Below are 27,328 nucleotides of genomic sequence, written 5' to 3'. Positions count from 1 at the left end.
CCCTGCTTGAAATATCTCCCCTCTCTTTTTTGCCCACAAAATTTTTTTGTGTGTGTGTTTTTAACATTTATTAACATTCATTTTTTAGAAAAGTTAACATGGTTTACATGATTCATGCTCCTACTTTCCCCTTCACCCCTCGCCCTCCCCCCACCCCTGGCCGATGCGAATTTCCACTGGTTTTTGCCCACAAAATTTTACCCAGCTTTCAAGACCTAATTCAAGATTCCCACTTCCCCCTGTTGCAGTTTTCACTGACTGCCAGCCTAGTTTTGATGAGCTCTTAGCACAATGCCTAGCACATTTTGGTTTAGTTGTGTGCAACTCTTAATGACTCCATTTGGGGTTTTATTAGTAAAGATTCTAGAGTAGTTTACCCATTTCCTTCTCTAATTCACTTTATAGATGAGGAAACTGAGGCAAACAGGGTAAAGTGACTTTCGAAGTCTTCCTAACTCCAGCCCTGGTACTCTATCCACTGTGGCATCCAGCTTTGGTCCCCCTCTAGCACATAGTAGGCTCTTAGTAAATGTCTGATTGATTGATGAATTTCCATAGCACCCATTTGGCACTTAATCTTGTACTGTCCTTGAATTTACTACTGAATTATTATTAAACTGTTCCCTGAGTATACTACGTCAATGTCAATGAGGCCCGAGCAGTGGTCAATAAAACCAAGAATTCCTTGAGGGCTCCTATTTTCTTTTATATTTTGGTTTTCTTTTTTATCTCCTCTTTTTTCTTTTATATCCCCCAGAATTATGCACAAAGGGAGTCTGTAAATGTGTTGCTGATGGTTTGAAATATTTTCCTAAAGGTCAATATAAGAAGTACCATCCCAGGCCTGAGATGTCACAGAGAGAAAGAGAAGGGTCACGGGCTGTGACAGGAAGGAAGGGGAGAAGAAGGTCTGTCCTAGACTTGGGTGACTGACAAAACTCCTAATCCCATAGACATCATGGCAGAAGTACTACCTGAAGTGGCTGATCATGGTTTATTTGGGTCTGGAAATGACTTCAGGGTGTTATAGCATATTTCTTCCCTCTACCCCCTTCCCCCCACCCCAATCATTTAAATAGCTTTTGAGCTTCTGCCTCCTCAGTGAAGCCTTCTAAGGTTGATCAGAGGGCAGTGAGGTGCTGCTCTTTTTCACCTGGGCCAAAGAAGGGATGGAACTCCCATGGAGACTTTCCTCACCTCCACCCATTACCACAGTGCTTAAGTTATTCACCTACATTACACTCCATGAAACTGGGCACTATATGCACTTGAGAACCACAGTCCACAGGCCATTCTTTTATTCTGATGAGCCCCTGGAGAGCTCACTGGTTCACACTGAAGAGAATGAGTCAGATTACCCACACAATTTCAAGCCTTTAAGGCCTTGGAGAGGCCAGGTTAGTTCACTCCATTGACTTTAATTCAATAAACATTTTTTTAAAACCCATAACTTCTGTGTATTGGCTCATAGTTGGAAGAGTGATAAGGGTGGGCAATGGGGGTCAAGTGACTTGCCCAGGGTCACACAGCTGGGAAGTGTCTGAGGCCTGATTTGAACTTAGGACCTCCAGTCTCTAGGCCTGGCTCTCAATTCACTGAGCTACCCAGCTCCCCCCCCAATAAACATTTTTGAAGTGTTCTCTATATACCATGTCCTATATAATGGGTACTTACTGTGGGGACACAAGAGAAAGGTACTGCCCTCCACAGGCTTGAAGTCTTATTAGGGAGATTTAAACTGGGGGAGGGGCTGAAGGTGGGAACTAGGAAGCAATTTTAAGGCAAAGTCTGTAGAAGTGTGAAATAGCTTGATGCAGCCTGTTTATGAAATTTCAAGGAAGTAGATTTTGGATTAGACTGTGAAAGATACCAAAGGGGGAGGGAGCAGTATTTAAAGTCTTAGAGATGGAAACCAGGTGGTGTGTTCCCCGGTCCGATGTGGACCTGGCTTCCACCTATTCCCAGACATTACTTCTACTCTTGAACTCTTAATCTTTATCTGGCCTCTCTCTTCTTCATTGGGGACACCCCCTTTTCCATCTCAGTGCCTTTAAACTCACTGGCTGTGTGTCCTTTCTGCCTGGAATTCACTTTCTCCTTATCCTTCTTTTCCTTTTAAGATTCAGCTCAGAAAACATCTCTATTAATCCTTTTTAAATCCCCTCCAACATCTAGTACTCTCCCCCCAATAACATCTTAACTATTTTTCTCTAGATATATATTTTACCTAGTATTCTGAATATATTTTCAATTACAGGTAGAAATCATTTTTTGACAATGTTTTCTGACATTTCTCCATTCAGATTCTCTCCCTCTGCCCTTTCTCTCTCTCCTCTAGGCAGTAGTCTGATATTTGTATCAGTGCTTTCAGGTAAATCCGTATTTCCATATTCCCCATGTGGTGACTGAAGCTACATATGGAATACACAATAAAAAAAAAGTCATAAAGTGAAAGTTGGCATGCCCTGCTCTGCAATCAGATTCCAACAGGTCCTTCTTTGGCAGTGGATATGTTACATATTTTTATATGTAATTTATCTTTCCCCAAAGACTACGAGTAAGGTCTTTGAAAGTAAGGAGAGTTACATTTTTTGTACTTGTATCCCCAGCACCTAGCACACACAGACCCCAGCACACAGGAGGCGCCTAACCTAAATACCTGTTGATTGATTGTTCCTGATTACAGCACATGGTTAATAATGAAATAGTGGAGGAAAAAAAGTTTTAATTGCTTAGAATAAACGGGATTTCTTTCTTCCCTGTCCAGGTCTGCACTGAGATGAGAGTAAGCCTAACTTGACTTGATCAGTCTTCTAAGAACATCCTAATAGAATGCCAGGCTTCTCGATCTTGTATGAATGAAAGGTCACAAAAGCAGGGGGAAGCCCGCCACAGCCTAGCCTGGGTCTTTAAATGTGAGATGTGAAGCTGCCGGTAGAGTTAGGTAAATTAGGTAGCTTTCTCCTCATCAGATTTATTGCTGGTCTGCACCCTCCAGCCACCCTCCCATCCGCTGATCATTCCGATTTTGTTTGTCCAACTCAGGGCCCAGCTCGCCCGCGAACGGGCTCGAAATCCAAAACCGAGCTCAGAAACTCCCTTTTCCCAGCTGCAGGACTGAGATTCCCAGGATAGCAGCCGCAGAAGCAGCCGAGGCGCAGGTAGCGCCCGGAGCTTAGGGAGGGGAGGAGTTCTGGTGGCAGAGCCAGCCAGCAGGCTGGGACAGCCAGCCAGCCTCTGAAGTAAGCCCGAAGTTACATGTGGGAAGTAGTGGTTGTGTGACGCAAGTTTCCAGGGGGCCCTCCACTCCGAGGGAGCTCTCAGAAGCGGACTCCACTCCGAGCAGTTGCAATGTGAAAAGAAGAAGAAAATAGCACAGCACCACGCACCCAGAGCTTGCTTCCTTGCTATCGCTGCTGCTAGCTGCACAGCGAGAATAAAGCTTTCCAACCTCCTCCCCTCCTCTGCCTCGGGGGTGGGGGTGCAAGGATGTATGCATACCCCTCTAGCACCCACTGCAGTTTCGGAGCCGGACTCCGGGGGGGCAAGCTGTGTTTCTTTCAGTTGCTGGGGTGTTTTTTTTTTTTTTTGCAATGCTTGCCAACCTGTCAGCTGATGGACCTCATCACCCATAGTGGCGCATGAAGCTCAGACAGTTTGCTTCATTCACACAGTCCCTTCCCAGCCCGCCCGCCGCACCCCCCAGCCCCCTAGGCGGAAAAGAAGTGGTGCGGGCCCCTAGCCAAAGGCTATCCCCAGGGTTCCGCTCCCCCCTCGCCCCAGTCTCCCGCCAGCCCGGGGGGGCGCTGCAAATAGTCCTTTGTTTACATGCAATTCCTTACTCCGCGGAAGGAGGCCGGGGGAGTGCTGAGTTTTCACCAGCTGTTTCCCGCCTTGAAACAGACATCTGATCAGCTGCAAACACACATACACACACTCACACACACGCACGGGGAGGCAGGCCGGAGAGACCTCCCCCTCCCTCCCTCCCCTCACCCCCCCCCTGCCGCCAGCATCTGGGACCGGGAGAGCCAGCACCTCCGACGCTGCCCTTTGATTCGGATTTCCATTTTGCATTCTCCAGCGGATCGGGACCACGGACTTGGCTTTTGCAGAGGAGGGGGGCCGATCGCTATGGAGTATTTCATGGTGCCCGCTCAGAAGGTGCCCTCTTTGCAACATTTCAGGAAAACAGAAAAAGAAGTGATAGGAGGGCTCTGTAGGTGTGTACCACTCCCCTTTTTTTTTTTTTTTAACTAATGCAACCCCTGGCCAGCCTGCCCTCGGCGCATGTGTGTGCATGGCATGGCACCGGCCCGACTCCTTTCTTAGGCGCCTCCGGGAGCTGAGGGGCTGCTGCACCGCGTGCCTCGGTTCACTGGGGCTTCTCCTTTAGAGCGCCGGGACCCCGGGCAGCCCCTGCGCGCGCCCCAGCTACTTTTGTCTGGTGCAGGCGAGCGAGTCGCGACGTTTGTAAATTGCAAACAGACCCACGTGGTTCTGCAGCAGTCCCGGCCATGCTGGTCGCTTTCTCCCCCTCTTCCTCCTCCTCCCCCTCTCCCGCGGCGGCTTCCTTTCCCTCCTCCCCTTTACTTTGGCTCTCGCTCGGCGCTGAGAAGGGTTTTTTTTTTTTTTTTGCTGGGGGGGGGGGGTTGGGTGGGAAGCGGGACAAGACTCCGCGGGGTGCTGGCTTGCGGGGTTGGGGCGTGCACGGGGCCAGGTTGCAGGCGGCGGTGGTTACAATGCAGCCATGCTGCTCCTCCGGGCTGCTCTGGTCGGGTGGGGGTGGGGAGAGAGGAAAGGCGGTGTGCGTGTTTGCAAACAGCCGGGTAGGAATAGGGGGTGTCCCCGTGTGTCTGTGTATGGTGTTTGGTATGTATGTGTGTGCCTGCGTGCGTGCGGGTCGGGGGCGAGCCGGGCGCTTTTGGAGCGAGTCGGCCGGGATGGGGCCGCCGCTGACCCCTGGGCACGTTGGGGGCGGCTCGCCAGCGCTGGGGCGCTGTTTACCAGCGAGGCCTGGACGTGACTCTGCAGCCCTCTTAGAGTAGGCGGATCTCCGCCCGCCGTCTCCTGGGAGATGTAGTTCTCGCGGGCCCCTCGTGTGCGGGATTGTGGGAGCTGTAGGCGCTGCCCGGGCCACGCTTTCCATGCACAAAGCATGGTCCACGCGGGAGGGGGAGGGGCAGGGAGCTCCGGACGGGACAGATTTACTGCGAATTGCGGGGTAGGCCTACTTTCCCCTCCCTCTTTCCCCTACCCCAAGCTGGGGGGCCACTTTTAACCCGCCCGCCGCCGGTTTCGTTCTGTCCTTTTCCACGTGGGTCCCTGCCACAAACTCCCAGATGGCGCGCCCGCACACACACATATGTACACACACATACGGCCCCCAACCCCTTACCCCCCCCCCCCGGCAGAAACTGAATGAATTTAGTTTCCAAGTATTTTGTGTTTGTGTAGGATTAGCCCTAACTATTCTACATGATTCCGGAGATGAGGAAGTTTGTGAGCCTGGACTTCCTGGAACCTTAACTTTCCGAGGTTGGTGTTGGGGGTGTTAGGCAGCCCACCTCCGCCGCTATAGACTTCTTGACTAGCAATTACCGTGTGCCTGGGCAGGTGGCTTCTTAAGAACAGCCAACTCGTCCCCTTCCCCCCAAAACTGTCTCCAAACTCTCGGTGTTTATTGGAGTAAATTGGCTCGCAGTGACTTTCAAGGGACGTGTGAACCCTGGCTATTTGCTCATTTTCTTAAAGCTCAGTAGGGAGAATTTTTTGGAATTCCACTAATTCATTTTTGCAGAGTTCTAGTGGAACCTTTTTCAAATATTTCCTCCGGGAGTAGGGTGGTGGATCGGCACGCGGCAGAGGGAACGAAGACTAGGTTAGCTAATCGGTGTCCTCCGTTGGGGGCAGGAGGAAAACGAGGGGACTTTTAATAAATTCTTAGCCTTGGATCTTCCCTTCAAGTTCACCGTCAGGATCTGCAGCTTCCTCTCATTCTTAGTGTGTCCACCCCTGCAGATCGCATAATCAATGGATAAAATAAAGGGCTTCATCTAGATGGACTCTGAGCACCCAGTACTTATGTCATATGATAAACTTCCCCAGGATTAACATTGGGAGTAGATCTAAAACCCTTCTGGTATGGTGGAGGCAGCCCTGGACTTAGAAGGAGACCTCTTATTAAATTGTTTGACCCTGGCAACATTATTTTATTTCTCTGAGCCTCAGTTTCGTTATGTGTGAAATGGTTTGAACAATGAACAAGTTTGAAGAGACATGTGAAAGTTAGAGGAGTGCAAGTTTATTGTTAGTATGAGTAAACCTAATGCCTCCCCTCAAGAAACTTAAGTGCAAAATAGGATTAACACTTAGAACTGAAAGGATACAAAAAGACACTGTAAGCCAGGTGACTTCCCCTTTCTCTGTTTCGTCAGCTGTAAAATGAAAGGGATGTATTAGAATGTGGTAGCAACCCTTGGCTCTTAGTGTGGTATATAAATGGAAAGTGTTGACCAGAAGTGGGGAGACCTGGGCTCAGCACACAAAGGGAATGATACTGGTAAAAGAAGATAAATCAGTGTGGTCTGGGAAAGTCAGGTTAGACTTCTCAGAGGGAGAGAAAAGGAGAATTTTTAAGTTGGCACCTGGAGAATGGTATGGTATGGATTGATGAGGGGAGAGGAGAGGGTATTCCAAGCCCAGAGGCCAGTCTAGTAGGGGAGGAGGAGCCTGGAGGGAGATTTAGGAAAGGAAGCAAGAGTCAGCCAGGAGGCAGCTGCTGTCCAGTCAGCCGGGGCTGAGCATGTGGAGAACGGGATTCCCAGGAATTCTGTTTTGACCACTTGGCAACCCTTTCTCTCTGAAGCTCCTGGGCATCTCACCAAATTGAAGCCCAGGGTCTGAAGTTTCTGTGGGCCTGTTGGAACCCTTGTTTGTGCTGGCAGGTACTTTTTCTTGTTTCTCTTCCCCTAATTTGGGTCTGCTCTAATCTAAAATAAGGGGTGCATTCCTTTAGCTGATTTCTGAAAGTGTGTGATATGGCAGAAACACCATCCTGAACAGCTGTTTGCCCACCTGGTGTGTGGCCTGACTCTTAGATTTCCATGTCCTGTGGGTCAGATCACACCCCTGAACTTTTATGTACACAGTCCTTGCCTAACCCTGGTGCCCTGTGAAGCAGGTGCAAAATCTGTCCTTGACATCAGCCTTTTCCTTGCCAGTCAGGAACGGGCATGGACTGTAGTACAGGGGAGTTAGGCCAGGTGCAAGGAAAAACTTTTGATGTTGTTGAACTTAGGATACAGAGGGAAATTGTAGTGGTGTGCTGAATTTTTTACCAGCTGGGAGAAATCTATGGATTTGCGATGGTCTGAGAACTGAAGAATTGGGTGAGTAGTGTGTCCTGGAATAATAATAGGTCTGGGGTTCATATAGGGCTTTAAGATTTACAAAGAATTGGTATACATTATTTCTCTTTTGGTCCTTGAGATAGATATTTCAGGTAGTCTTTCAGTTTTATAGATTGAGAAAATTGAAAACTCCTCAAAGAGATGCAACTTCCTGGTGGCTGCATGGCTGGGAAATGTGGGAACCTAAGGTGAAAGGAACCAAAATGCCACCTCTTATGATGATGGCTTGACCAGATCAGACCCTACTGTAAGGGGAAGTAAGAGTGAGGCCTGGGAAAAGTACCAACCTCGGAATTGAAACTGAGTTTCAGATCCCCAGCTCTAACACTTACTCTTGGTATATTGTTTGAAGGGGTCACCTCCAGCCCCTGAACCTCAGTTTCCCTACTGCAATAATAATCCTTACATTGACTGTTTTATGGGGTAGTTATAAGAGGAAAACTCTTTGTAAAACTAAAAAGCATTGTATAAATAAATTTTAAAAATTATTTTTGTTGCAGAAGGAAAAGGGGGAAGATAAGTATTATTAAGTACCCACTATGTGCCAGGCACTATGACAGGCTAAAGTGCTTAGAATATTTTGTTGGGGGATAGCAAGGTGGCGGAGTGGAGAGAGATCCAGGTCTGGGGTGGGGGGTGGGGTCGGGCCGTGGGTTCAAATGTGGCCTCAAGATACTTCCTAGCTGTGTAAGTCTGGGCAAGCCACTTAACCCCAACTGCCTTCCCCATAACACTCTTCTGCCTTGGAACCAATGATTCCAAGACAGAAGGTAAAGGTTTTTTTTAAATCTTGTTTGATCCTCATAAGAACCCTGTGAATTAGGTGTTTTTATTTTCTCCATTTTGTGGCTGTGGAAGCTGAGGCAAACAGCGGTTAAGTCACTTGCCCAAGAAAAGAAGCCAGACTGAGGAACTTGGAAATAAATCTTTAAGGTCCCTTCTAACTGTAATGTCCAATGACTTTTGGATATTCTAGGCACTACCTAGATTCTTCAGTTGGGGAGTGTGTTGGGCTGCTACTCATTGGGAATTGGGCTCAACTCTGGATATGTACTGCTCAGATAAACCTTTGAGAAAAAGAAACAGCATTGAGTCTTAAGCTCCTCATATTCCAATATATTCCCAACTTAAGTTGGACTCATTTGATGAAGGGAATTAGGCAAAATATATACTTCATTTTTTCCCACATAGACAAAAATGACTTTTTGATAGTAAGGCAATACAGGTTGCATTCTGAACTTGTTAGAAAAAGCTGTTTCATACTTAATTCCATATGATTTGGAGCAAGTAACTTATAACTTCTTGAGACCTCATATTCCCCTTCTATAAAATAATAAATCTAGCATTTATTTAACTTTGAGGTTTGCAAAATGCTTTACATATAATTATCTTGCTTGATTCTGCAAGAAGTTTGGACTAATTCAAAGATTAAGAAAGTTGGGAGCTCTACTTTAGATGTAGGATCCTGAATACTAAAGTGAAGTATTGGCTGGGAGCTAGAATCTAGAAGCTTTCAGGTTGCCCCTGGGTCTTCTAGCTTCTGACAGGAGCACCTGGAGAACTGGAGAGGAATTGTCCTGGAAAGAAGGAAGGACCAAGTTTCAGGACCCCTTGGATTTGAGTCTCCTGTGATAACCTGACGATGAAACTGTTAGCCTTGCTTCTTCAGCTCCCCTTGGACCTGCTAAATAATGACATCCTTTCTACCATATAGTGATTTACAGTTGACAAAGTGCATTCACAACTCTTTCTTCATTTGAGCCACATCACAATCGTGTGACATAGGTAAGGCAAGGCTTATTCCTGTTTTAAAATTGAGTGATGCTTTTCTCAATAGAATATTTATTGTCTACCATCAGTTTCTTAGAAACTTTGATGTTTCTTTTATCTTTCTATTTCTAGCATTAAAACAGTACCTGTCTAGTAAGCCTTTAAGAAAAGCTTGTGGGGGACAGCTGGGTGACTAAGTGGATTGAGAACCAGGCCTACAGACGGGAGATCCTAGGTTCAAATCTGGCCTCAGACACTTCCCAGTTGTGTAACCCTGGGCAAGTCACTTAACCCCCATTACCTAGCCCTTACAACTCTTGTGCCTTAGAATCAATACACAGTACTGATTCTAAGACAGAAGGTAAAGGTTTTTAATTGAAAAAAGAAAGAAAGAAAAGCTTGTGGATTGATTGACCGAGAAACAGAATGATACAATCATAAGGAGCCCTGGATCTGGGGTTAGGGGCTTGGGTTAGAATTCTAGCATTGCCTCTTAATACCTGTCTGGCCTTAGGCAGATCCTTTCATGTCATAAGTTGTCAGTTTTCTTATCTATTTGGGAAATGAGAGGGTTGGATTAGATAACACTGGAGAAGCTTGAAATCTGTGACTCTCTCACTTTTTCCAAATAATCAGTATGGGATGATAGGTATTGTGAATTTAGAAGTTCTGGTTTTGAATCTGCTACACTAACATTTATTTGCTTTTGTGAGTGGGACCTCTGAACCTTGATTTCCTCATTTGTAAAATGGGGATCATAAACCACCTGCCTCACAGGGTTATTGTGATTAATTAGAAGGAAAGATGCTATTAACTGATAGTTTTACCCAGAGATGTGCTGGTGAATGTTTAACAGTTGGCTCTCTCTGACACACTTCAAGTTTAATCTTCATCATTAACGTTCTCCATCACTTTTTTAAAAGCCTTGACGATCGATAAAACAATAAATCAAGTCCTGATTTGGAGCTTGGCAGTTTCTGAGGTATAAATGCTCACACTGAAAATTTTTAATTGGTTCTCTAGAACTGCCTCTAACATACCCCTGTTTATTTCACACTAAAGGCTACAAAAGACTTTTGTACCTTAACTAATTTGAGTCACCCAAGTAACTTTGTCAAAAAGATACTAAATGTATTATCTCCATTTTACAGATGTGGAAACTAAGGCTTAGAAAGGTCTAGTGACATTTTTGAAGTCCTATAACTAATAATCAATAAAGGATAAAGGCAGGATTTGAAAAAAGGTCTTTCTGAATTCACTTCCGACACTATCCAGCCTACCTCTTGTCCTGTCAAGAACCAAGAACCAGGGAAACTGGCTGCTTTCCTTATTCTTCCCCCTCATTAGGGGGACTTGAGGTCAAGTGAGAAAAGGACCTCTTTACAACTCTCTGGACAGACACGGGGACCACCCCTGCCCTAGTGACTGCTGACGTTTCCATAGCGCCCTCTTTGACCTTCTCCCCACCCTTCGAACAAAAAGACCTCTAAGGAATGTGTTTCCACACAAATTTGATGTTGGCTGTAAAGGCCAGCTTTTTTTGGCAGCCCCATTCAAGCTTGTCTCTCTGGTCTTCTGTGTAGCAGGCAGTTTTTCAGCTGGGATCGTTCCTGTACTCAGGTCCATTTAAAGGACAATGATAATTGTTGCTTCTGATGATCACCTACCAGGCAAAATAAAGTCCTCCATTGCCTTATGAATCATCAAGAAAGGATTAAATTGGTCTTAATGTAGCTTTTGAACTAAATACCATATTGGGCTGAATGAATAGAGGGATGTTTCCCCCTACATCTGGCTTATTTAAAACCTGAGTGTGGTCTCCAATTGATGGATATATCTCTATTTTTTTCCTTTCAAGTAGAACTCATTTTAGAGGTACAACCTATATTTGAGGACAGTCTGTATTTAGTCCAATATGGTACATTTTATTGCGCTCTAATTCTTTTGAAAGGGGCGCTCTCAGTAAGGCACAGATAGAAACTTCTTTGATGTTTCAAGGATCTGTAGTTTGGCAATGTATTTCCTCTGCCTTTTTGGCCCACAGTTCTTCCATGCCTTAGTAGAGAGTTTAATATATTTACATCCTTAGTACCTGGCACAGTGCCTGGAACATAGTAGGCATTTAATAGATGCTTGATGATTGATTAATAAAATTTAACAGCGTTTCTGCCCTTTTGTCATGGCTTTTGAGAACCAGGAGTTATTTCCATGTGTTAATGAGATTTTGGAAAAGAACTTGAGAAAAAAAATTAAGTTAGCTAGATATAGACTTGACCCTCTGCTCTTCCCCATCCTTATCTTGGCATGCTGGATAGTAGAATTTGGTGAGGATCATAGAAATCATAGAATATCAGCCAGAGCTGGAAGAGATCCTAGAACATAGAACTTGAGGATTAGAAAGGATTTGAGAAAACATCTAGTTGAACCCTCTGTTTTAATAATACAACTTGGATTTATATAGCTTTAATATTTGAAAAACCTTTACAACTATTATTTTATATTATCCTCACAAAGATCCCATAAGACAGATACTGTTGTTGTTATCCTCATTTTTCAGGTGAGGAAATTGAGGGGCAGAGAAGTTAATAAATTGCCCCAGGATGACATTGATAATGAGCATCTGGGGCAGGATTGGGGCTTATTGATTCAGAATCTGGTGTTCTATCTACCCTCCCCCCCCCCCCCCCCACACACACACACACACTGCTTGTGAGAAAGGAGATGACTTGCCCAAAGTCATCCAACTGGTAAGGAACAGAGCTTAGAGCTTGGCTTTGAGCCCAGGCCTTTTAATTCCAAATCAGTGTTCTTTCTACCTAGCCAGGCTGAGAAATGATAGGGAGAATAGCAGGGAAGGTATACGGGGGAGGAAAGGGATATGTGTGGGATGAAGAACAACATCTTCTAATACTCAGGAATCCTCTTGTTTCCTAAACTCTGCAGCCTCTGGTGTGATTCCAGGGAATAGTTATACACACACACACACACACACACACACACACACATACATATAGGGACCCTCCTCTCCCCAAACTGGGGTTATTGTTATAGTCTCAAAACTGATCCTGAGGTCCTTCCCTTGAAATGGGTAGAAGTTGGGACATGAAGCCTTGTGGTTGGTTCTGGCCCCATCCTGAGGGGAAGAAATTTGGTAATAGCCACAGATAAACACTACCCCTTTTAAAAGCCTGTGGGCTTGGAAGAAGCATTTTGGGCCCCAGAATTGAGGGGTTGAGGTGAGAAGTGGTACATGCCTAGTCTCAGAAGAATCTCAAGGACAGGAAGGAGTATGGAGGAATGGGGACTTAGGAAGCATCTTCTAAGCTCTTCCTATGTGCCAGGCACTGTGCTAAATTTAGTGCTGAATAGTCAAAAAGGTCCTTTTTCAAATTCATTTGTTGATCTTGGACAAATTTCTTGACCCACCTGAGCCTCAGCTTTTTCATCCATAAAATGGAGGGAATAATCCCAAGTCTGAGTGCCTCACAGTGAGTGTTACAAGGATCAAGTGAGAGAGCAGATGTAAAAATAATCATACCTTACATTTATATAGGGCTTTAAGGTTTCCAAAAGGCTTTCCACTTTGATATATGAGGAAACAGAAGCCCAGAGACATGAACTAACCTGTTCAGTGTCATGCAGGTAGTAGGCAACAGGGCTAGAGTTTGAACTCAAGTCCTCTTGATTTAGGTACTAAGGAAAAAAAGGAATATTCTCCAATACAATACAGATCCATCCCTTCAGGTTTGGAGAGGGGAGGTACAAATTCCCATAGCTAGTAAGTGGCAGAGATTTGAATCCAAGTTTACTGATTCTAAATCTAGGACCAGGATTCTTTCCAATATGCCCTGTTAGTGTGACCTAGCTTTATGATTTTCAAATGACTTATTTTCCCCATTTGATTTCTCGATTGAGGAAACAGCCTGATGTGATGAGTTGGGACCAGAACCCAGGGAAAATGAGGTATTTGCATTTCATGGAGGGGCAGGTATCATTACTGTCTGTGACTTAGTAGCAAAGCACAAGGCTTTAGAAATAGCAAGGTGGCATTTTTTTGCTTCTGATCTCTCACCCCTACTCTGTGCCTTGATATGATTCTCAGGCTGCCTGGCCTTTGATGTTTCCTGAAAGTGTACTCCCTTTAGATGGTCTCAGGAACCCCTGAAGAAGCTTGGGTCTCTTTTATAGCCCCTAAGAATGGAGAACTCCTCTCCTTCCCTAGGAACCCCTGGGAAACTTTCTATCCTAACCTCAGCTTTGGGTAGTTAAAGGGCCAAGTTTTGTTTTGAGACTACAGTTATCCCTTCCACATGGCAGCTTTCTCCATTGTGGTTTGGATATATTTCGGGTAGGCATAAGAAATTAAATGGGAATTTGGGGGGAGTTTTGTGGAAGCTGCAGACAACATGAAAAGGCTAGCAGATGACACAGAAAAAGTTTAGAAACTCAGAAATGCATACATAACCTACATTTTGCAATAAGATACTATAAGTACCCTGTAAAACAAAAAAAAAAAATTCAGACTTCTCTGGTATAAAGGGAAAGCTGAAAAATTTTACTCGAACTTTCCAGATTGAGAGGGGCACAGAGGCCCTAACCCTCTTGAGGTGGAAGGCATATCGGTACTATATAGCTGTTTCCTAAAAGGGGTGGAGGTGGGGTTCCCTCCCAGGAGAATCTTTTGGAACAAATAATGGAGCTGGCAGGGAAGATGTACCTGCTAATCCAACCATACACATGAGTTCCCTGAGGCTTGGATAGGGGAGGTTTAACACCTACCAGCATTTGCATGACTAATAAGAGGTAGGTTTGAATCCAGACCTTCTGACACCATTGCTTTTTTCATCTAATCATTTCAGGGTCCTTTTAGTGTTTTAAATACCAAAAGCTCCTGGGAATTCTGCTCCTCCCAGATCTAGGGTCTTTTCCCAAAGTGGACTGATCAGGTCTCTGTGGCCTGCCCTTAGCATCCACCTACCTCATTCACACCAAGGGGGAAGGTATTGTTGACATTTGTGTTGAATTGGACTGGGAGGCAGGAGAAGCAGTTACAAACCCAGAGGTACTGACAATGCCACCCATTTGTTAGGTGCCCTTGGGGAATTCAGTTCAGGAGGTCTAAACCAGTGTTCATTCATTCAACAAGCATATATCTTTGGTACCTACTATGTGCCAGAGCCTGAGAAGATAGAAACAGTCACAAAGATCAAGTCACTCATGATCTGGGCCTCATTTTTTCCCCATCTGCAAAATGAATGAATTAAGAGTTCAGATTGCTGTCCTGTGTCCTCAGAGGACTTGAGCTTGATCCTGTCCTGCTTGGGAGAGGGCTGCCTTGTTCTTGGCCTGTCCTTAAAATCAGGATCTGGCTTCCATCTCTTTAGGAGTGATCCCTTAGACACTGTTTATTTGCCAGACTCAAGAAGGAGGTTCCTCTGGGCATTTTCCATCATACGTATGGATGGGTATCTTCATCATTGAGGAGAGGAGGAGAGAGGAGAGGAGAGGAGGGGAGAGGGAAAGGGAAAGGGAGGGGGAGAGAGAGAAGTAGGAAGAGAGGAGAAGGGAGAGAGAAAGAGGGAGGGAGGGGAGAGAGAAGGGAAAGAGAGAAAGGAGAGAGAGGGAGGGAGGGATGGGGAGAAAAAAGAAGGAGGGAGAGAGAAAGAGAAGGAGGAAAAGGGAGAGAAAGAGAGAGAGATGGGGAAATATCAGATGAGTAAGAATGAAGCTTGTAGAGTCCAGAAGAGTTGAATTAGAATCCTGCTTCTTATACTTTGTAGCTGTGTGTCCGTGGGAGAATCACTGAACTAATTTGAGCTAAAGTTTCCTTATATGCAAAATGGGGATATCTAACACTTAACTCATAGAGTTTACTTGGAGACTTAAGTCACATAATGTGTGTAAAGAGGTTTACACACTTTTAAGCACTCTGTAAACTTATTGTTATCAGCATTAATCAACAGGTACTTATTAAGGATACAGATACAAAGAACAAAACAATCTATTCACAAAGAATTTATGTTCTAATGGGGGAGACAAGGACACAAAATAGCATTTTTATTAAGTTAGTAAACATATATACATAAGATTGTTTGGGAGGGAGATTATTTCATGAAGGATCGGGATGATGATTTTCATTTGACAGTAGAGGAAACTGAAACTGTTCAGGGTCACCAAGTGAGATTGTGGTGGGTCTGATACTCTTTGCCACAGGAGGTAACACTTCTAGAGCTTGTATTTGTTCCCTGGGTTTTGGTGATAAGTACCCCTACCCCCCTTTTTTTGGGCTGAAATTGGGGTGGGGAAAGGAGTCAGGAATGACCCTTTTTAAACTGTGCTGAGTCAAAGAACTATGCTGGGTGTCCTATTACTGTGTGCATGTGAAGGGGATAAGTGATGATTTCTGAGGGTTCCTTGATGGAGAAAATGACCTTGCTGAAGGCTAGATTTGTCTTCCCCTTTGAGAGTTTCTGTAGGCCTCCCTTCCCCTAGCCTCATTTTATTCTGTAGGATTTCCCCAGTCCTTGGAGTGGAGACATCAAGCCTGCTGTTGATTCCCTTCCTGGCTCATGGTTATGAGAGAGGATGCTGTGAGAAAAGAGAGGGGGACTGGGGCCCACTCCCCTATCCCTGGGGCAGGTCGCCTAGGGAGGGGGCTTGGCAGGAAGCAGGCAGGAGCTGTGGTTTCGGGTGGGGCTAGCTGGCCTCTGCTGGGATCATAGCATCTGGAAGCCATCAGTTTTGGGGAGAAGGGGAGAAAGGACCCAGAATGGGAACTGGGGGGGGTAATTTTCATCCTAGGCCACACACACAGGCCCCTTGGGAGTGGTGGCGTTTGTTATGAAGATGCTGTCTGTCCCTATTGTCCCCTAGATTTCCTCTTCTCCTTCCTCTCTCCCCTACCTTCGTGTGACCAACATTCCTTTGCCTCCCCCATCATTGTCCTCTTCCCCACTGAGCTCTGCTGCCTTTTTTTTTTTTTAATGGTGTAATGTCCCCCGCAGGATGCTGGGAGTCCTGTCCTGAAATTGTATGCTCCAACCACCTATGGGTGCAGAAGGCTGGGCCTGGGAAGGATACAATGTCTTCCTTGGGAGTCCGAGCAGAGAGGAGATCCCCTTTGAGGAAAGGGGAGGTCATTGCTGTTCTGGGGTCATTGTATGATGGTGGGATAGATGGGGAGGAAGAAATGGAGGTGAGGTGGGTTAATTAGACAAAGAGCAAGGCAATTTTAATCTGGAAGGAGAGGATCTGAGGAAAATACATAAAACAGGGAAGGCTGTAGGGAACACTAACGGGATTATTAAATCCCCAGATTTTTGACTGAGGATTCTCCTTCCCTTTGAAGCTAGACAAAGAAATCAGGGACATGTACTTTATTATTTGTTCATTATCTATCATGCTTGACTCTTTGTGACCCCATTCACCTTTTTTTTTTTTTTTTTTTTTTTTTTTTTTGGCAATTTACCTTTTCTTGGCAAAGATACCAGAATAGTTTGCCTTTGTCTTTTCTAGCACATTTTACAGATGGGGAAACTGAGGCCAACAGGGTTAAGTAACTTGCCCACAGAGTAAATAAATGTCAGAGGCCATATGTGCATTCGGGGAGATAAGTCTTTCTGATTCCAAACCCTATTTACTGTGTCACCTAGCTGCCCTGCCCCAACATGGACTGGGTGTCCGAAAAATTTTAGTGTAGTTTAAAACTTGTAACAGCTTTAAAACAGCACTAAGACTTTTGGGACACCCTTTATGTCATATAATACACTTAGTAATCAGGAAACTAGGGTTCTAGTCCATATCTCCCATTGACTTGACTTTGAGACCTTGTATAAAAGATTTAGACCTGGAAGAGACTGCAGAGGCCTTCTAATCTAGAACTCTCATGTACCTCAGGAGGTTAAGTCACTTGTCCAAAGTTATATGGGAATACTTGTCAGAAGCGGGATTTGAGGGGGCAGTTAGGTGACTCAGTGGATTGAGAGCCAGGCTTAGAGATGGGAGGTCCTAGGTTAAAATCTGGCTTCAGATTTCCTAGCTGTGTGACCCTGGGCAAAGACACTTGACCCCCATTGCCTAGTCCATACCACTCTTCTGCCATGGAACCAATACATAGTAATGATTCTAAGGCATAAGGTTAAGGGTTAAAAAAAAAAAGTAGGATTTGAACCATAACCCTTTGATTCTAGAGACAGTGTTCTTTTTCTGCTGCCTTCTAATGTGGTACAACTCTTTTCCCTCCTCATTTTTCTTATCTGTAAAAGGATAGGGGTTAGACTAAGTGATCTTTAAGGTCCCAGAAACCCTTGGACAATCCCTGATGATTCACTGGCTTTTGAAGCCAGTTTCCCATCTGTGAGGGTAATTTTGGTCTTTCCTCTCTGTCCCCTCTCAGAGGCTCTAGCCTGCTAAATATCTTTGAGGATGCTGGGAAGGACCTAGAAAAGTCCATTCAGGAGAGACTGCCCAGACCTCTTGGGTTTGAGGCGTCATCAGATCAGGGGACACACCAGAAGGACCATCCACTTTGTCTTGGCATCAGCGAGGTGGAAACAGATGATAGGAATACCTTTATCCCTAGAAGGTGTTAGTGACAGGAAATAGGACTTTGTGTTCTGCCCTTAGTCCTCCCTTCTTTTTCTCTCTGGAGATATGAGAGTAAAGAGGGACAGGAGAGCCATTCGAGGAGGACTGGTAGAGATAGGGATGCAGGAGGAGCTGTACCAGCTCATCTCCCTCTCGCTTTTCCCTGTACAGCCTGGCCAACATTCCACTGACACCAGAGACCCAGAGAGACCAGGAGCGTCGGATACGGAGGGAGATTGCCAATAGCAATGAGAGAAGGCGGATGCAGAGCATCAATGCAGGGTTCCAGTCCCTGAAGACCCTCATCCCACACACAGATGGAGAGAAACTCAGCAAGGTGAGTAGGACCCAGCCTGGGAGGAGAGCAGGAAAGAAAAGCTACCAGGGTGACTTTCACAGACTGAGCCCCTTCTTGTTGAATTATGGCGAGAATAAAGGGGAATCAATGCCGGTTTTGTCAAATGTTTCCCAAAGGGTTTCTTTTTTCAGGTTGGATTGTTTCATCCTCTTCTTTGTAAAGGAAGAGAGAGGACAGGGAAGAGGGAGGTGGTGGCTAAAGAGGGTTGACAGAAAACTTTTGTTGTTATCTCATCTTTATAAGTAGCCTCTGTTAAACTATAAGTTTCCTGAGAATGAAGCAAAGTCTCATTTCTTTGCTCTGCAACACCTAGCATTGTGTTGTCTATAGCAGGTGATTACCAAATGCTAATTAAATGAAATTTGCAGTTTGAATAACCAGCAAAGGGATTTTCTTGTGAAAAATTAAAAAAAAATTGTATTTGATGCTTTCTGTTTTTACTCCAGATTCATTTCTAGAAACGTTGGTTTTTTTCAGGTGTGTCTGACTCTTTGTGACTCCATTTGGGGTTTTCTTGGCAGAGATATTTTAATGGTTGGTCATTTCCTTCTCCAGCTCATTTTACAGCTGAGGAAATTGAGGCAAATAGGGCTAAGTGACTTGTCCAGGGTCACATACCTATTAGTGGAATGAGTCTTAAGCTTTTAGAAACAGGTAGGACCAGAAAGCAAGCAGACAGCTGAGGAACTTTCTGAGGCTACCTTCAATAGACTCAACATGGAACTTCTTGAACCAATTTAGTTGCATGTCCTCCCATCTATTAGAGCAGAGACTGTTGGGGCTTTTTCTTTGCCTCCTCGGTGCATAACACAGTGCCTGGCCCTTCCAAAGGGCTTAGTTGATATCTATTGATTGAATTTGATGAGGGAAAGGTAGAAAGTTTGATCTTTTGCGTCTTCCTCTTCCTCCTTTCCTGGCAGGCAGCCATTCTCCAACAGACAGCAGAATACATCTTTTCCTTGGAGCAGGAAAAAACAAGACTTTTACAACAGAACACACAACTCAAACGCTTTATCCAGGTAAGGATGTGCCTTGGCTCCCTGGCTTGCACCCCTAAGTCTTTGATGGTTAATCCCCTGGCTCCCTGACCAATGGAACCTTTTCCTCAGGATAGGCTATGCCGTCATCCTTCCCAGGCTGAGGGCATCTTGGCTGATCCTGCGTTACCAGGGCACAATTGGGCTTGGTCCGGTAACGTCTCACAGGAGGCTGGCTTTGGTCCACCTTCCCATAACTGGACAGTGGAAGGGATTCTTTTCTCTGTGACAGAATATGTACCTGGGTTAGTTGGGACCAAGTCTGATCAGAAATAGGCATTGATTGAGTCTTTGTGGGGGATATAGAGCCAAGAACATAATGGCTTGCAAGTTAGAAGACTTGGGTTCTCTTGTCTCACTCGCTTTGGCTCTTCTTTTTTCCTTGAGTCTCAGTCTCCTCTTCTGCAAATTGTGGGTCTTGTATTAGATGATCTTTGAGGTCCCATCTGACTCTGACCATCTCTGGGTGATCTTAAGGGCCAGAACCGTGTACGGTGCCCTGGGAGAGAGGAGAGATGTTAGGCCCTCTTGGAGCTTCTTTTGTAGTCCAGGACATGGGGAGCCCCAGGGAAGCGGTCCTGTAATAGCTGATGAGAGAAGGGGAACATGAGGGTAGTGGGGAGGAATCAAGGAGATTTCTGAAGGAGCTCACCCATTCTCCTGTCTCCTACAATGAGCAATGACCTTTTTATGTGAGCTAACACTGGGGCCCTCAACGAGAAGCAAAGCCCAAACTGAGTGCCTCACTTGTTCCCACAAAGTTGTAGAAATCTGATTTTTGAAAATAATACCATGACATTGTGTGTTAGGTAGATCCTTTTCCAAAGGATATTTTTAGTCTGATATTAGAAAAATAAGGGGGTGGGAGAGAGAGGGCAGGTATTGTTTATTCATCATTTTGCAAAAGAAGAAGTAGTTTGATTCCTAAAACACTCTGGTCCTCAAGCTAGGATTCTAAGATCAAGGTCATGGTTATTTCCTGAGCTAGAATTAGAATTCAGTTCTCCTAAATCCTAGAGCAGCCTTCTTTCCCTGGTACCACATTATTCTAGTAGGGGAGCTAACTGTTTAAGGAATTGTATGGTGAAAAGCTTGTAAGTCAAGTTGGATTTTCATGTAGTGGGTTTGCTTAGTATCAGGGTCATCTGCATTTGACTGCCAATACATTGATTGTCCCCAGCTTGGATGGGGGCTGGCATCTTTCTCCAGCCCTTCCCACGGGGCTTCGGACCAGCCATTCATCCTTCCCTGGGTGGGATGAATTGGCCACTGACTCCCTCCTCCTCCCCCTCGGGGTGCCCAGGACCTGAGTGGCTCATCTCCTAAACGGCGGAGGGCAGAGGATAAGGATGAGGGCATTGGCTCGCCGGACATCTGGGAGGATGAGAAGGCTGAAGACCTGAGGCGAGAGATGATTGAGTTGAGACAGCAGCTAGACAAGGAGCGTTCGGTCCGAATGATGCTGGAGGAGCAGGTAAGTTGGAGGGGGTGGGCAGCCCTGGGCTTCTGCCTAGGTTTATTATTAGCCTTAGAGTGTAGGTCTTTTATGCCCCCTGGTGGAAGTGAAGAGACAAACTAATCCCCCTCCCTGTCTTGGTTCTAGTTTAGGTCCAAAGACAAGGGGCTTCCCGTGATGGAGGGTGTGGGAGCAAGGGTGGGCAGAGCTATGAGCAGGCAGTGCTGAGTCTTGTCATTTTTCCTATTAAGATCTGGGCAAGGGCACAGGGGGCAAGGCACAGATACTGGGTTAGCTCCATTCATTTGAAGGCAGCTCACTTTCTTGTGTTTAACAGGCATTCGTGTTTGTCTCCTTTGTGCCATGTGCCTGGAACATTTAAAGTCCTGACCTTCAGACAGATTAGTGAAGAGCACCAGATCGAAGCCAGGCACACTGCCTCCGGGTCCTTAGGCCTCAGTTTCCTCTCCTGTCAAATGAAAGGGCAGGACTGAATGATTTCGATGGTTTCTCCCAGCTTTGACATTCTATATTCCTCGGAGGTGTCTTTAAAGTCTTACAGTCTACATCCTGCTGCCTCTTCCCCTTGAACATTCTTCGTATTATGTTCCATGCTCTCAGATCTTTTCCACCTCTGGCATTCAAAGTACTCTGCCCAGGGTCTTTTTTAGCTTGGTCTTGCTGTGTTCTAAGCTCTCTTCCAGTTGTGACGCTCCATATTCTGTAGTTCCAATGCTTCCCAAGAGTTTGAGAATAGATGGGCCTTGGCCCTTTACTAGGACCTCAGGGAGTTTGGGAGAGAGGGCTGTTCCTTCATTTTGGGGGCTCAGGTTGGTGGCGAGGTAGGATATGTCCCAGGCCCAAGCCTCCTAAGCCGGCCCTCCCCACAGGTGCGTTCCCTGGAGGCCCACATGTACCCTGAGAAGCTGAAGGTGATTGCCCAGCAAGTCCAGCTACAGCAGCAACAGGAGCAGGTGAGATTGCTGCACCAGGAGAAGCTGGAGCGTGAGCAGCAGCAACAGCAGCTCCGAACACAGGTGAGCACACAAGGTGCCCCACCTGCCTGTTAGCCCCTCTCTGAGTGTGTGTGGGTGGTGGGACAGACTGGACCAGCCAAGACTGGCTTTGGGAACTCAGTTGACTGTGGAGGGAAGGCTCTGGCAGAGTGGAGAAATCCCTGGCCACCTGCCAAGCGACCTGGGTTTCAAGTCATTTCCATTCAGGCCCTCGGGCATCTCCTCCACATGAGAGGTTGGACATTCTGTGATAGCCATTCTGGGCTGGACCACGGTCTGGCAGTCTGGAAAGCCATTATTGATGCCTCCTGCAAACCCCATCCCATGCTGGTGGGTTTGCAAATGAGAAGAAAGGGTTTACGGAACATTTGGGATAGACAAGGCATTGATACACGAAAGAATTAGAGAACAACTTAAGGCACTTCATAATGGCTTAATTTTGTAGTTGTGTAGACTAGTGGTTCCCAGCACACAGGTTATGGACCCCATCAGGGTTATGGAATTATTGAAGGGAATCTGTGAATTATCATTTTGTCATACATATTGCAAGGTAGTGGAAAGAGTCCTGGATTTGGAGACATAAACTGGGTTCCAGGCCCACTTGAGAGATTCACTGCAGGCAAAATATTCACCTCTTAGAGTCTATCAGTAAAACTGGGGCAATAATGATACTATAGTACTTATCTCATAGCATTGTGAAGAAAGTGCTTTTTACAATTTAAACCACCTTATATAAATAAAAGTTGTTGTTCTCCTTTTTCAGCCAGTTACATCATTAATGGGACGGGGTCCCTGACTTCTTTTGTCCTTAAAAAGGGATCTTTTATACCTTACTTAAAGGGTAGGAACCACTGGATTGGGCCATAAGGGTTCAGAGGAGAAAATGAAGTTATGGATCAGAGAAGGCTTCATGAAGGTTTTGGACTGTTTTCAGATCACTAGAATATGGAAAGAGAAGCCCCCCTGACTAGGGGGGGACACCATGGGTCAGAAGCAGAGACACAGGAGCCAGCGTAGTGAGGAGAACATCTTTCTTAGGTTGTTAGGAGAAGGTGGAGAACAATGGTGGTATCCAAGGCTGACTGGCCTCTGGGTCAGATTATGGAGGACCCTGACTGTCGGGGCAAGTAAGGAGTTTGCATTTTGCTTTCCAGTTCTCAGATGCCTTCGTCATCTTGTCATTTAAGGGTTATAGCAACATTCGCAGAATGATTTTCAGGGAGAGACTGGAGGCAGATCAATTAGGAGATGGTTGTCATAATCCAGGCATGATATAAGAACTTGGATCAGGGGGATCAGTAGTCATAATGGACCATAATTTGTGGATCTGAGAGAGATTTTGTGGGAAGAATTGGCAGGATTTGGTGTGTGACTGGATGTCGGGGATAAAGGAGGGAGAATAGTCTGATTCTGTTTCCTGAGGCTCATCTTGATCCCTTCACTGTTCTGTAGCTCCTGCCCCCCCACGGGCCTCCACCAGCTCCCACCCACCACCCCACAGTGATTGTGCCTGCTCCTCAACCCCCACCCTCCCACCATGTCAACGTAGTCACCATGGGTCCTTCATCGGTCATCAATTCAGTCTCCACGTCCCGGCAAAACCTGGACACCATCGTGCAGGTAAAGAAGGGAGCAGCCTTGTGATCGTAGGTCTGGAGAGCCTGGTGAGGGTGGTTGTCCAATGCTAGGAAAGAGAAGGGAGAGGGAAAGACCCGTCCTGGGTCTGAGAATATGAAGGGGTGCGGGTCAGTGTGGGAGATTAAACCTTCCTTTTCACTGGGCTTCCTTGTCTGTAAAAGGAGAATAACAGACAGTGAATGTGCCCAGAGCCTTCTGGTGAGGAAGGCTGGTCAAACAGAAGCCTTGGAAGGTTAGGGCCTGGGAGGGGAGCTCAGGAGCTGACTCTAGGCCCTCTTTGGCCCAGGAGGAGGTGAGAACAGGTAGTATAGACATGGTGACTCCATACTGGCAGGGGGTTTTAGGTTCCTTTAATTTTTGAACCTGGTTATTGGGGGCTCTGGTACAACAGAGTGTTTTCTTTGCTTTCTCACTCCTGGTCCTCTGGTGATTCACAGGAGGGAAGTGGGCCATCAGAGGTGCTCCAGTATGTAAAGGAAGGCTTGATCTCAGACACTCAGGTTTTCATTGGCCCAAGCTCCAGGGGTGATATGAGGAAATTTAAGACTTTTAGTTTTTAGTTTTAGTTTTTAGATAGAAAAATAAAAAACAGTAACGAATATCTTTGTTGAGTCACTAAGTAGTGAGGTTAAAAAGACAAACAAAACTTTAAAAAACTTTACTTCAGGAAATTAACTAGCTTGGTCTTTTAACATAATTGTTTCTCAACTCAATAAAAGCATTTTTTTTTTAAACCCTTGCACTTCGGTGTATTGTCTCATAGGTGGCAGATTGGTAAGGGTGGGCAATGGGGGTCAAGTGACTTGCCCAGGGTCACACAGCTGGGAAGTGGCTTAGGCCGGGTTTTGAACCTAGGACCTCCTGTCTCTAGGCCTGACTCCCACTCCACTGAGCTACCCAGCTGCCCCCTTAAAAGCATTTTTTAAATCAACTTCATTGTTTTCCAAATCCCTAGTCAAACCTCTCAGTAGTGGTTCAGGTCTTAGCTGTGTCACTTTGCAAATGCTTTGGGCTCCAGGCACATTTGGCTGTTTTGTAGGCATAGAAGGTGGTGGGAGAGATGGCTGGGAGAGGACACCTTGGTCACCTTTTGACCTGGCCTCACCAAGAATGACCAGAATGGTGGCCTCCTAGCTAGAGGTCTTAGTGGAGAAGGGGCTCTTGAGAGCCTGGCTCCTGGACTTGCTGAGGGCTCCGGGATTTCACAATCCAAAGACCTGATCCCTGTCTTCTTCCCAACCCCAAACTCCTCCTCTCAGGCAATTCAGCACATCGAGGGCACACAGGAGCAGGAGGAACAGGAGCAGGAAGAGCAGCGACGAGCGGTGATTGTGAAGCCACCAGTCCGGGCTTGCCCTGGAGCCCCTGCCTCTTCTGACACAGCTTCGGACTCAGAGGCCTCAGACAGCGACGCTATGGACCAGAGCAAGGAGGACCCCTCGGGGGATGGGGAGCTCCCCTGACCCCCCTCACCGCCCTCCTCTCTCCCCCCACCCTCAGGGGGGCCGAGGGGCAGGGGCAGCTGTGGGGAGAAGCGCTCAGGTTCTCAGAGCGGAGAGATTTTTACAAAATTACAATGTCATTTGGGTCTCTTTTATGACCTCTTTTCAATACTGTAATTCTTAACAAAGCCAACACACCCAACTTCGGAGGAGGCCAGAGAAGGGTGGAGGGTGGAGCTGGGACACAGAGGTGGTACCCCGGGGGCCAGGTCACAGCTAGAAGAGGCTCTCCTCTTCACTGACCACCATTTTGCATTTAATTTAAAAAAAAAAAAAAGGAAAATAAAATCTGAGATATTTGAGATATTTCTTCCCTCTTCTTAGGAGCTAGCCCTGAAGCAGTGACCAGCCCCTGGCAGTCTGCCTCATTCCCCTTCTTTCCCTCTCCTCCTTCCTCTCCCTCCTCTCTCCCTCTTGTTTTTTCCTCTTTCCCCTTTAAGCACTTAAATGGATTTGGGGGCTGTGGGTCTGGCTGGGCTGGGGCTGTTTGGGGGCCTGGGTGGGGGTGGGTCATGTATGTTGCTTCTTGGTTTGGGGTTTTCTCATGCCCCCTCCTCCTTCTCCACCTGGCTCAGCACTAGAATTAGCTGATATTCTTTACCCCCCTCAACCTCTCCCCCTAGGTTTACCCCCTCCTCCAGCCACAGCTGTCTCTGTCCTTCATTTCTCTTTTTCTTCTTTTCTCTTTCTCCCTCTTCCTTCCTTCCTTTCTTGGTTTTGTCTGTTGTTGTTTTTTACAATTTTGAGGTCTTTGTGTTCTGGGAGAAGCTATTATATTTTGTTAAGAAAGTGGGGAAAAAAAAAACAAGGCCACCGTGCCTTTGTAAAGAAACAAAATAAAGTTTGTACTTTGTTTTTTAGAGCCTTTGCCTCCTGCTGACTTTCTGTTGGGGGAATCTGGGCTGGTGGTGGTGAGGAGCCTCATCCTATGCCCATGTCTAGGTAGCTAGTCTGTTATGAGGGCTCTGGAGATTCTCCAGCCCTGAGAGTGAGGAAATTGAGGTGAGGTGGGTGGGAATGAGGGATTCCTTCTCAGAAATTTCTGAAGTGTTTGGGTGCCTGGGATTGGAAGGAAGAAATGGAGAGGAGTAACAGAGAAGGGAGAGACACCATTTGTCAAATAGAGAGAATTCACTAAGATTAGAGACAGTAACAAAAGTTCTTAGCTCTTTTGGTGGAAATCTGTTTTCCTCAAGAAATTGTGTTGGAGAAAGGAGCATCATCTCCCTTTTCTCCAGAAAGGAGAAAATCATTCAGTTCTCTGTCTTTTCTCATTTGCCAAACATCTGGAGGTATAGACCAGCTGTGGTGCCATAATGGCAGACTTTGTTTTGAACTGCAGCCCTGTCACTAACTGGCTAAATTTAGGCAAGATGTATATACTATCTGAGCCTATTTTTCCATATGTAAAATGGAGGAAGGTAATGTGAAGCAAAAAAGCATTGGACCTGGATCCAGAGATACAGGTTCAAGACCCAATTCTGTATTACCTAGTTTGGAGAACTTTGGCAGGTTTCTTGGTTACCAGGTGGTATAGTGGATAGAGCAGTAGGCTTGGAAACAGGGAGACCTCATGAGTTCTGGAGAATTTCATGAATTTAAATCTGGTATCAGACTAACTGTGTGACCCTGGGCAAGTCACTTAACCCTGTTTACCTTAGTTTTTTAATATGTAAAATGAACTGGAGAGGGAAATCATAAAGCAATCCAGTCTGCCAGGAAAACCCCGCATGGGGACATGTAGAGTTGGCAAAGCCCAAAAGGTCTCCGACACTAGGAAAAAGTCAGTACTTGATCTATAGACTTCAATGTTTTGGTGTGAGGAAAACATTTTTTAAGTAGCAAGGTTTGTATAAAGGTGAGCTTTTATTTTTGAAAGTTGGAGCCCCCTGAATTTACAGCCTGGACTAAGGGGAGTTCAATTATTCCACAAATTACTAGAGAAAGTGAGGAATAGAAATGAAGTTCTCGGGTCATGCCCTGAGGGAGCTTTAATGTCTAGATGGGAGGTTAGAACCAGAAGCTGGGTAAATTCAGTCTCAAATAGGAGTGCAGATAGGATTAGAGGAAGAAGAGATCGTTGTGGGTTGGAATAACCATGGAAGGTTTCCTGGAGGGGACTGGATTTGAGAGGGCCTAAAAGGCAAAAGTGTGGCCTTAAGTTGGATTGGGAAAGAAATTTAGGAGGCCTTGAAGGCCGAGCTAACCGGGAGGAAAGCTTCCATTCCTTTCGCTCACGAGGGCCGGATCAGCCCTGTACAGTACTGTACAGTACAGTACAGCCCAGTACAGTACAGTACAGCCCAGTACAGCCGCTTGGGGGTGGGATTGCTCCTATTGACTCCCAGGCAAGTTCCGCCGTCTGGCGCCAGGGGGCCCTGCGCGCCTGGGACTCAGCCCTTGAGGGTTTGGGAAAGGGACGAAGCCCCGCCTCATTCTCTGAGCCCCTCCCCGGAGGCGTTGCTCCTTTTCAATTGGTGGGATCGAAGCACAGTTCCGTTTTCATTGGTCCAACTAGTTAGAGAGAGACTGGGAGGGGTGGGGAGACGCACA

At 46.1% G+C, this 27,328-nt stretch overlaps 1 protein-coding gene across 3 annotated transcripts; it reads left to right on the top strand.

Moving 5' to 3' along the window:
• Positions 1–4,063: 4,063 nt before the first annotated feature.
• TFAP4 (transcription factor AP-4) lies at positions 4,064–25,637 on the top strand. 3 transcript variants are annotated; one of them, XM_044657173.1, is made up of 7 exons: positions 4,064–4,223; positions 17,940–18,105; positions 19,047–19,145; positions 20,467–20,637; positions 21,510–21,656; positions 23,088–23,255; positions 24,533–25,637. In XM_044657173.1, exons 1-7 carry the CDS (start codon positions 4,135–4,137, stop codon positions 24,734–24,736), a joined length of 1,044 nt encoding a protein of 347 aa, XP_044513108.1. In that variant the 5' UTR covers positions 4,064–4,134; the 3' UTR covers positions 24,737–25,637. The 3 variants fall into 3 exon arrangements, with proteins under 3 accessions (XP_044513108.1, XP_044513109.1, XP_044513110.1); XM_044657174.1 differs by lacking the exon at positions 4,064–4,223 and adding an exon at positions 5,466–5,538; XM_044657175.1 differs by lacking the exon at positions 4,064–4,223 and adding an exon at positions 9,129–9,197.
• The last annotated feature ends 1,691 nt before the right edge of the window (positions 25,638–27,328 follow it).

This window comes from Gracilinanus agilis, chromosome 1, assembly GCF_016433145.1.
Source record: "Gracilinanus agilis isolate LMUSP501 chromosome 1, AgileGrace, whole genome shotgun sequence".
Taxonomy (NCBI): domain Eukaryota; kingdom Metazoa; phylum Chordata; class Mammalia; order Didelphimorphia; family Didelphidae; genus Gracilinanus; species Gracilinanus agilis.
Note: the sequence above shows the minus strand (reverse complement) of the source record. Positions and strands in the feature narration are given on the sequence as shown.

What these genes read in the sequence shown, in the direction of transcription:
- TFAP4 (XM_044657173.1), top strand. Translation starts at nt 4,135, where the DNA reads ATGGAGTATTTCATGGTGCCCGCTCAGAAGGTGCCCTCTTTGCAACAT. An exon ending in ATGGAGAGAAACTCAGCAAG is followed by an intron (nt 18,106 to 19,046) that starts GTGAGTAGGACC and finishes CTTTCCTGGCAG; the next exon opens with GCAGCCATTCTCCAACAGAC. An exon ending in GAATGATGCTGGAGGAGCAG is followed by an intron (nt 20,638 to 21,509) that starts GTAAGTTGGAGG and finishes CCCTCCCCACAG; the next exon opens with GTGCGTTCCCTGGAGGCCCA.